At 33.5% G+C, this 11182-nt stretch overlaps 2 protein-coding genes across 2 annotated transcripts in view; both read left to right on the top strand.

The window, feature by feature from the left end:
• Window positions 1-11182, top strand: part of LOC100142105 (membrane protein BRI3) — a 64017-nt gene that overhangs the window by 1416 nt on the left and 51419 nt on the right. The gene's annotated exons all lie outside the window — the stretch shown is intronic.
• LOC103313417 (UPF0669 protein v1g209471) lies at window positions 9312-10312 on the top strand. The gene is made up of 4 exons (XM_008196626.3): window positions 9312-9565; window positions 9617-9741; window positions 9795-9911; window positions 9964-10312. Exons 1-4 carry the CDS (start codon window positions 9539-9541, stop codon window positions 10226-10228), a joined length of 534 nt encoding a protein of 177 aa, XP_008194848.1. The 5' UTR covers window positions 9312-9538; the 3' UTR covers window positions 10229-10312.

Below are 11182 nucleotides of genomic sequence, written 5' to 3' on the forward strand. Positions count from 1 at the left end.
CGCACATTTTTTCAACGAAAGATCATTGTACCACGCCTATCAGATAAGATAAGTCACCTGTCGATAACACGTCTTACGTAATCACACTGATAAAAATTCCAAATGGGGGAATTTTACGTGCTACCTGAAAACCGCACTAGGAGAAAAAAATAAAAGGTATAGTGTAGTAAATTAGTAGTTATTTGACAGGTGTTGCATCTGGTTCGAATTATTATATCACATTTTGTGGAATAATTGGGTGGCTATTTATCATACACGTCTGACTTTGATTTATACGGAATTTTAAATAAATTCCGACACCTTGATATGAAAAATTTGGGCTAAAAAATTAATTGTTGGTAATCACAATTTGGAATGCTTCTGATTAGGTCCCTGTTATCACAACCACACCATACAATTTGTTATCACGTTTATCATTAATTTGTATAATGTAATTACAAGTGAATCGCAAATAATGAAATTTCAGTGCACTAAAAAAATAACAAACTGATCTCCATGTTGTGTCTACCTCTATTGGATGAAGTCGAGCCCTATTTATTACACTCTCTGGTATTAGTGTTACTAATCATATCTCTTATGAAAGTCAAAGGCTCCGTTTCACTCACAGATATCATGTTGGTTATATTACGTAATAAATGAAATTTCAATTAAAAAAGTTTGATCTTAGAACAAACTAATGTGTATTTATAAATGTTTTTTAATAATAATTAAACAAAATGACAAAATAGAGACTAAAAAACCACGCATCGCCATTATCTTTCTTTGGAAAATGGTTGTTATCAGTCAATTTATTCGAATAAACAATTTTTATTGCAGAAAGTAAATCAAATTGTTTTGTAAAACAATAGCCAGGTTTAAAGACAACGTGGCATTTAATAAACACGTGCTATAAATACAATACTAAATGACTCACTTTTACTTACTCATTGACAAAGGAAAACTAGTTAACTACTTCAAAATTCTAAAACAACAAACTAGTGCCTAGTGAAAAATTCTCATTAATTTATTCTTCAGTTATTTTGAAAAAATTATATAAAGAATATTTGGTTTACGACTTTTTTACTGGTACCATATACAATCTGTTTTTAAATGATTCTTATCTAGTTAACTTTGAAATGCAACTAAATTGTTACTCTGTGCAAGTAAACACTTTTATTGTCGAATAAATAAAGAATGGTAATATTTGGTGTCTAAATGCCTGTCATTGATAACAGCAGACGACTAGATGAGAATCATTTAGAAACACATTGTACTTCAAATAGATTACAAGATGATTCAAAAGTGGCAAAAGTGTCAAACAATTTTTTGTCATAGGAACTTTTAATTCAGTTTCAGCCTCTCAAGAGATTATCTGACATTTTTTAATCACCCTGTATATAATAGCAGATATAAACTTAAAAACCTAAATGACTCACCAGAATCTCCCAAAATCACTGAATTCAAAGAAAAAAATTAATAATTCTTATTCACTAAAAAAACTACTTATACTTATTTAGGCAGGTTTACAATTCTGCACAAAAAAGAGACAAAAAAAAACATGAAATTTGAAACTTATCAGTGTAGCCAACTTTCAAAGTTACAGACAAAAATTAAAGTCTTGAGGCTGAAATTTTATAATGCAAAATAATGTACAGTCAGGAACAAGTTTAGTGTCCGAAATTCTTTAACACTAAAATAACCTCTTATCAACAAAGGCAAAAAAACCAAACGGACTAAATTTTTTTCTCTACTTCAATTCGATTATATTTACTAGATTTATTATATGTCTTTTGGTGTATAGTGAAACCTCCGAATAACGGACACCTCTGCACAACGGACAACTCAAGATTTCCCATCGGTGTCCGTTGTTGAGAGGTTTTTCTATATTTTCCTTCAATAAAACTACTTTTTTTTCTAAAAGTTTCAAGTTTACGAATTTTTAAAGTTAGGTATAACTGTATACAGAGTGTACGTTTTTTGTCTTTCGGTGTATAGTGAAACCTCCCTTAATGGACACCTCCGAATAACGGACACCTCTGCACAACGGACAACTCAAGATTTCCCATCGGTGTCCGTTGTTGAGAGGTTTTACTATATTTTCCTTCAATAAAACTACTTTTTTTTCTAAAAGTTTCAAGTTTACGAATTTTTAAAGTTAGGTATAACTGTATACAGAGTGTTCGTTTTTTGTCTTTTGGTGTATAGTGAAACCTGCCTTAATGGACACCTCCGAATAACGGACACCTCTGCACAACGGACAACTCAAGATTTCCCATCGGTGTCCGTTGTTGAGAGGTTTTACTATATTTTCCTTCAATAAAACTACTTTTTTTTCTAAAAGTTTCAAGTTTACGAATTTTTAAAGTTAGGTATAACTGTATACAGAGTGTTCGTTTTTTGTCTTTTGGTGTATAGTGAAACCTGCCTTAATGGACACCTCCGAATAACGGACACCTCTGCACAACGAACAACTCAAGATTTCCCATCGGTGTCCGTTGTTGAGAGGTTTTACTATATTTTCCTTCGATAAAACTACTTTTTTTTCTAAAAGTTTCAAGTTTACGAATTTTTAAAGTTAGGTATAACTGTATACAGAGTGTTCGTTTTTTGTCTTTCGGTGTATAGTGAAACCTCCCTTAATGGACACCTCCAAATAACGGACACCTCTGCACAACGGACAACTCAAGATTTCGCATCGGTGTCCGTTGTTGAAAGGTTTTACTATATTTTCCTTCGATAAAACTACTTTTTTTTCTAAAAGTTTCAAGTTTACGAATTTTTAAAGTTAGGTATAACTGTATACAGAGTGTTCGTTTTTTGTCTTTCAGTGTATAGTGAAACCTCCCTTAATGGACACCTCCAAATAACGGACACCTCTGCACAACGGACAACTCAAGATTTCCCATCGGTGTCCGTTGTTGAGAGGTTTTACTATATTTTCCTTCAATAAAACTACTTTTTTTTCTAAAAGTTTCAAGTTTACGAATTTTTAAAGTTAGGTATAACTGTATACAGAGTGTTCGTTTTTTGTCTTTCGGTGTATAGTGAAACCTCCCTTAATAGACACCTCCGAATAACGGACACCTCTGCACAACGGACAACTCAATATTTCCCATCGGTGTCCGTTGTTGAGAGGTTTTTCTATATTTTCCTTCGATAAAACTACTTTTTTTTCTAAAAGTTTCAAGTTTACGAATTTTTAAAGTTAGGTATAACTGTATACAGAGTGTTCGTTTTTTGAGTTCCACCATTAGGATCTCAATTAAATACTAGAAATAGTACTAGCTCGGTTAAATTAGGGCAAAGTTGTAAACCTAGGCTGAACATTTATCTCAAAAAAAAAATTGATGGCATTTTTTAGTTTTTGAATTATTGGAGAAAAAAACGGAAAAAAAAACGGAAACAAAAAAGATGACGTTTTAAACAAGGACATCCTTCAAGTACCTTTTTACAAGGACTTTAAATCTGTTATCGCCTTTTCCAAGGCGTTCTTGATGTCAGAGTTACAACACTCAACTTTGGTTTTTCTTATGACCACCATATTCAATATTTGTATGTTTGAAAAAACTTTTCGTTCCGGGTTACTACGATGTAGCTATCATATAATATGATCTAATCTCACATGGTGATTAAAATTAAAAAGGGTTTTTATAAAGAGTGCGTTGAAAAAAACGGCCAAAAAATTTTTTTAACAAACTAAATTTTGTCAATTTTTATTTAACTTGCTTTGTTGTCTGCCTGTCTGTTTCATATTTTCCGAGCCAAATTTGAGAGAATTCCTGTTGTCCAAATGAACTGAAATTTTGCATACTTACGTAATCTACTTGACAATGTAATTCTGTATAGTTAATTACTATCTAAAAAGGTTAAATAGAGTATTAAAGTTTTAGGTTAGGTTAAAAATCGAAAAAAGTGCCTAAAAACACTTTAGTTAAAAACGTCTAGTTCTTTTGGTTTTCGCTTAAAAAAATTCAAAAACTAAAAACAGCTCGTAAAATGCTCAAAAACGGACTGTATAAAAAACAATAAAGAATGTTACATAGCTGAAAGTATATTTTGATTGGGTGACAGAAGGTTCGGAATACCAAGGTTTAACTGTAATAAAAAAATGTGCTATAGATAGTGGCACAAAATGTGGCGTTTAGCAAAACCAAATAAATAAATTCGGTGAAGGTCATCCGTGACCAAATAAAAACCATGGTCATAAAATTTCTCCGCCTTCGTAAATTCAAACCGAGTCATTGGTCGAAATGGGATCATCGACTGCATAACAACATTGCATTCAAAAATATCCTCTCTCAAAAAAAATCACGAGGTTTTTTACAATATTTACTCTCGCCGATGTTTGCTTTAGCGCAACATATCGTAAATGATCACTTGGTGAAATTTTTACGAAACTGTTCTCTCCTCTCTCATCCCATCCGCCATTTTTTCCCGTTTACCACGAGGGCGTTTCGCTTCATCCCCAGCCAGTCATTCAATCGTTGATAAAATTCCTTTTCGTCCCTCGTGTGAAGTGAAATTTTTGTTGTTTTAGTAAAAAAATCACTTCCAGTTCGTTATAGTCTTGAGACCGCGTCACACACAGCATGTGAATTCCATAGTACGTATGAAGGGGTCGAGAGGTAAAAATATAATGCATTATGCAGGCCGGTCTGGATAATGTGCAACGGTCATTTCGTTTAAAGTTTTATGCAGATATCGGCCGGTTCTATTCAGACTGAAGACGATTTTAACTTATTTTCGACTAGACTAAAAATCAGACAGTGGCCAGGTGATGGCCTGAGGGTCATTGACGTGACGGTTCCGTTCCCCCTAAGGATGATGATTTGCTTTATTAAACTGCATTATATTCAATCTTATCGCAGGTTTTTCTTTTTTTTTTTTTAATCATCGACAATGGCTCGAGACGGAAGGATTGACTCTTTTGTGCGCGGATGCGGAATCGAAATCGGAAAGATTTTATTAGAGATGAGAGTGACGAGGACTGAAGACTGTAGAAAATTGCAATTTATTGAAACACACTACAATGGTTTGTTACTATACAAGAACGACGAGCGAAGCGAAGAGTGCCTCGACACGAATTAATTCCAACTTTTTTAATTAAAATTTTGCAAATTGTCCGCTTTTCGAGCTCCACCATAGTAAAACCTCTCAACAGCGGACACCAATGGCAAATCTTAAATTGTCCGTTCTAAAGAGGTGTCCACTAATAGGGTGGAAATTTTAATATAAATTTTGTTACGTTCCTACAAAATGTCCGTTGTAAAGAGGTGTCCGTTATTCGGAGATGTCCATTGAGAGAGGTTTCCCTGTATTATAATAAGAGATGCGAGGTCGGGTAAATTAGGGCAAAGTTGTGCATTTTTATGCTGAACAATTATCTCAAAAAAAAGAAGTCGTTTATAGTTTTTGAATTATTAGAAAAAAAAACGGAAATATGTATTTTCCAAGGCGTTCTTGATGTCAGAGTTACAACACTCAATTTTGGTTTTTCTTATGAATGCCATATTCGCTTTTTTATTCCTGATTAGAACGATGTATCACATGATATGATCGAGTCCTACCTCTGATAAAAATAGAGAAAAAAACATTTGTGCCAAGGGTGCTTTGGAAAAAACACCAACAGTTTTGTTTATTAACAAACTAGATTTTGGAAGTTTAGTTAAATTTGGATCTTGAATAAATAAAAAAAATTATAAAAATTCTGTCCGCATATTTAATAGAACTGTCAAAATTTTTGCCGTTTTTTCCAAAGCACTCTTTGCAAAAACGTTTTTTTCTTAATTTTGATCAGCATGTAACATTCGCTCATAAAATGTGATACATTGTTGTAATCAGAAACAAAAAAACTTTTCAAAAATATAATTATCAAATATGGCTTCCATAAGAAAAACGAAAGTAGGCTGTTGTAACTCTGACATTAAAAACGCAATGGAAAAGGCAATGACTGATTTAGAATTTTTGTATAAAAGAATGTTATACTTAAAAACTTCTACTTCTTTTGGTTTTAGTTAAAAAAAAAAACGAAAATTACAAATTTTCGTTGTTTTTTTTTCAATAATTCAAAAACTAAAAATTACATCATTTTTTTTAGATAATTGTTCAGCATTGGCCCCAATTTAAACGACTTCGTATCTTTTACGATAACTGAGACTATTTTTCTGAGACAAATCAACTGACGTATTTTTTTCGAAAATTATATGATACATTATTTATTAAAATTGCAATGGTACAAAATAGTACCACTTTAAGGTGATAAAAACCTTATTTTTCTATTATTCTTAGATTTTGTGTTCCTAATACATTAGAAAAACTGTGTATATAAACTTGCTATTTTAATATCTCAGCAATACTCGCTAGGACAGCCTGTATAAAGTTCATCAAATAATCCAAAAGCAACCTAATAATCACTATAAATTATTTCAATTTTAATTTTTTTTAGTTAGTAAATACGAGGTATACAGGGTGAGACTGCTAGTTTATATTATTATTATACCCTATCTAAAAAACTATACTAATCATACACTATACTACTATAAACACTTTATATTTTTTTCTCAACGCATGCTATTTTTTTGACAGTTTTTCTACCAAATTAAAATTAATTATTTAAGTAGAGGTAATCATAATTATTATTAAAGCATTAAAGCCCTGCACAAAAATAGTATATTATTTATATATTTATTATATTATATAATATTTAATTAATATATTATTAAGTATATAGTATACTTAGTATATTAAGTATAAGTATATTATTTATATTATTTCTTATGTCAGTCTAAAACAAGCAATACCTAAGTTTTTTTTTGTGCAAAAAAATACATTAAAAAAATTTAGCTAGCCTCAAAAATAATAATTAGAAATTATTAGGAACTACAATCATAAAACTTAAAAAATGAAATAAGCATAATTTTGGGAACACTGACATTTTATTACATTTTTTGCAATGACAATAAATTTCGATCAACTAATATTTTTAATTAATTTAAATATGGAAAAATTCTGAAAAAAATTGCATGTACAGAGAAAATAGAAAATAATAATAAACGCTGATTTCTGTGTGACTATTAGTTTTTGAAATATAAAACAATGTTTGAAAAAATGACGATTTCAAGATTTTTCAAAGAGAGGTTGAAAATGTGTCATAATCCATAATTATTGACAAAACAATATTTCGTAAACATTAAATGACAGGTTTTACTAAAATATAAGCTACTACTAAAACCTCTTACCACCATTAAGTAAATGTGACTCATTTAAATATTTATTGAACGTGTTAACTAAATGTTGCTTGTCTTAAAGACTGGCTATTGTTTTACGAAACAATCTGATTTACTCACTGCAATAAAATTTTTGCATTTAGATAAACGGCAATTAAGTACTAATTTTAGAATGTAATTCTGAAAAATTTCACCACCACCCCACGTCAAAACTTTTGTAGCAAAAACGTCGCAATTTTTCGCCACTTATTTAGGAATAACTCAAACAAAAAAAAATCACGTGATTGGTCAAATTTATGTAAAGCTAATCTGAAGAATAGGAATAATAAATTATGTTAATAAAATCTTTCCACGCCTACTTATTTCGAAGTAGTGATATAAGTTGAACGGCCATGTTTGTAATTTACATGATGACATAAACGTACTTGATCTTTTTTAAAAATTAATTGTGTTAATGATTTTACCGTTTTTAGAATTGTGCGAAAGAAATAAGGACAAGTGAGAGAATTTCTAAGAATATGTCGGGGATTAATCATAGGCCTGATTTTATTACGAATTGATAATTATCTTTTTCAGTCGGTAGAAAATCAACAAACTACAAAACAATCAATTGTGTTGAGAATAGCTTCCACTTTTAGACGCAGTAGTTTTGTGATAAATATTTAAAAACCAAAATAGCCATAAATAGAAAAAACTGACCATCGTCGCCATAGCTACGTTGATAGTACTATCGATCTAGTCAACTATCCTTTTTCAAGCTTTTTGATTGTAGACTCAATCTAATTTGCTACTCGACATCCGATCCAAATCTTATTAAGTCTAACCGATAAATTACATAAAAAAGCAAGTAGTAGGCTTTGTCTGAACATTAGCCTATCGCGCGCCGCCTTGATTGGAACAGAAAATATCGAAAAATCAGTTGAGAAAAAAGCGCCCCCCAATCGGCGTGAAAGGGGTCGCGTTTTTGTGATGCAAATGAGTCGGCTATGAAAACATCCCCCACGCATGCTCCACGTGTCCAATTGCCCCAAATAGTCCCAAATAACCCCAAAGAAGCATTCCGCAAGTGAGCCCTCGAGTCGGTGGCGGCGTTTCCGTATTATTGATCCGAATCTACTAGTCTAGACGTCGTGGTAGACACTTACCCCCTCGCCGCCTCCCGCAACCCCCGAAGGGGGCCGACGACCCCAAACAATCCGCCGCTCCGCGTCGGCGTTACGTAAGGGGGCCCATTTCCCCGGAAAGCGGCCCCGTCCGAAGTAACCTCAAAGGGGGCCCACACCAGCGCCGGCGCCCGCCGAAGCGCCCCACGGCCCCAAGACACCCAACAGCACCAACACACCCGGAAAAACTGCCGCCGGACCGAGTTTTCAGCGAAAAAATTGAAATTAGGTCAAGCCGAAGCCTACCTTTACCCACGGAAACAGTCGCGAATCGGGCACGGACTACCGCGATCTGCACGGCTTATGGGGGCGGTCGCACGCCGCCACCGACCCTCACACACCGCCACCACGCAAACGACGCCGGAATCGAGAGATAAACGAGAAAAAAACGTTGGATCAGACCGATTATTTCAATATCAACTACAAGTTATTCGCGAATTTAATTACAGAGACATCTGGCGGGCTTTATTCACACCAAAATTCGCGAATCGAAGGCGCCATTTTTCAAATTTTCAAACCGAATCGAAACCAAACTCGAAAAAGCGACAAGACGAGCGCAAAAATCGGATTACGACAAAAAGGGTCCCAGTTAATTCACTAGAATTAACCCTCACCACCCGGGAAAAACAAACAAAGGGGCCTAATCCACCCCAACCCCTGCGAAACTATCAACTGATACCCTTGGAGAATAGAGAATGGGAAGAGGGTTCGAATTCGATTCGTACGTCCTACGACCATCTATTATTACAATACAATAGAAAAGTCGGCCATTTTGTGGCCGCCATTTTACTAACAATTCCGACAAACTTGGGCCAAACCTGCGTCAAATAATTCTAATTTTACGTGGATTCAAGGAACAGATTTGAACCAAATCCAATTCTTTGGACCAACTTTTAGAAAAAAATTAGTCGGGACCACAACCCGCCCTGCATTGCCCACCCTTTAGTACCAAATTTTCACAAAACGTAGGTGGCGCTCCCACCATTAATTTTTCATAGGTTATTTATTTATAAACAGAAAATACACGTAATCGTGGTTTTTCAAACGTCGCCTCTTACATAAAAAGCACCAAAATTAACTCAAGGGCCACTTAACCGAATCAAGGTAACAATTTTGGGACAATTTCAGGCTAGAAAAATTTTTTTGAAAACAATTGGGTTATGTCCAAAAATGCACCCCCAAGTGGCCATCCTTCTGGTGGGAAGTCTTTTAATTTTGGTGAACCATTGACCTAACCTCACTTTCCAGTCATGGCTTGCCTACGCCGCTGCCAAGGTCTCCCTGTTTAAATTGGAGGGCGAAGTCAACGGCCAGGAATTCGTCTATTACAAAATAATGCATCCTGGAAATTTACTGCTCGTTTTGGAGAGCTTGTAATCAGTTTGACAATTGGTTTGCGTCTCCGCTATTTCATTTTTTGTTTAAGGGAAGGGGACGCAGACGTGTACGTTTCGGAAAAGACACCCTCCCCAACATACCACCCCGATGCTTACGATTTTCATTCAGCGACGTGCGGGACCGATTCGGTTACAATTCCCCGAACGTACAGGAAACTGTACCTAGGTTTGCGCCTTGGCTAATTTGAAAAATTTCAGTATGAGGAGGCCCATGGCTGTGGGTATTTACGGGTATTCGGCGTCGAGTAAATACACTTTGGAGGTTTTTCAACTGCCATCAGACGGTGACAACAATTTATTTGAAGAGGATGATCCGTTTAAAGCACAAGTTGAGAATAATGTTGAATACACAACTAACGAGAAAAAAGAAGTTAGGAAAGTCCCCAAAGTGAAAAAGAAGTTGAGGAATATTCCCAACGGTTTGTGGCCCTTTTTGGAGCTGTTCGAAATGCTTTTCTTGTAATATCCTAGTCGGTTATTTTAAGGATTTTTTACCAAAACAAGTCGGTGATGTACATAGGCTGTGTTAATAAATGAATTAACTTAGTCGATTTTTATTTATTAGACTTTTACTAATTACCAAATTAACACAATTTAAAATTTTATACAGATGTCCCAGTGAGTAGGTCACCTTTAAATACTAGAAAAGAGCAAACTAGACCAAGCATCAGTTTTATTTTTTTTTATAAATAATATGTATAAAAGCCTAATGAACAAATGTTTTTTTGCCATTTTAAATATAAAAACAAATATTTTTTATTAAATGCAAAAATTTGATCTAATATGCTGTTTTTGAATTAATTAGCGTTTAAAAAATCATTAAATCATAAATACTTGTTGGCTAATACAATTTTCATAGTTTTAATTAAAAATCCAAAATTTTTTCATGGCCTACTATAAAAAAAAAAATGTTTTGTTTTTTCTTAAATATTTAAAATTAATGTATTACACAAATAGACACATCAAATCAGAAAAAGATTAGCTTTTCGAAAATGTCATAGCCAACTATGATTCGTATTTAAAAAAATACAACTTTATGTTATTACAGTTAAACGAAGGGTTGAAAAAAATCGCTGATAACATTATTAGATTTTCTGAAAAAAAGTGTCTCTATAATGTCTTTGTTTCAAATGTGTATCTTTTATAATAAGGAAGATATGATTTTTTTAAGATTTCGCTAAAATGTCAACTTTTGTTTATAAGTCAAAAACAAAAGACGATAGCGAGATCCGGTTTTAATCAAAAGTATTTTCTCAAAAAACGGACCCAAGAATGTGTCACTCGTTTTCCTATAAATCTCTTAATTTCGGAGATCCTGTATGCGGACATCCAAAATGCCGCACCCTGTACATAAAAAAAATTCACAAAATATAGGGTATTTTATTATAAAATATAAATTTGCATGTTTTATGTTTCT

The sequence above is a fragment of the Tribolium castaneum genome, chromosome 8, assembly GCF_031307605.1.
Source record: "Tribolium castaneum strain GA2 chromosome 8, icTriCast1.1, whole genome shotgun sequence".
NCBI classification, from domain to species: Eukaryota; Metazoa; Arthropoda; class Insecta; order Coleoptera; family Tenebrionidae; genus Tribolium; species Tribolium castaneum.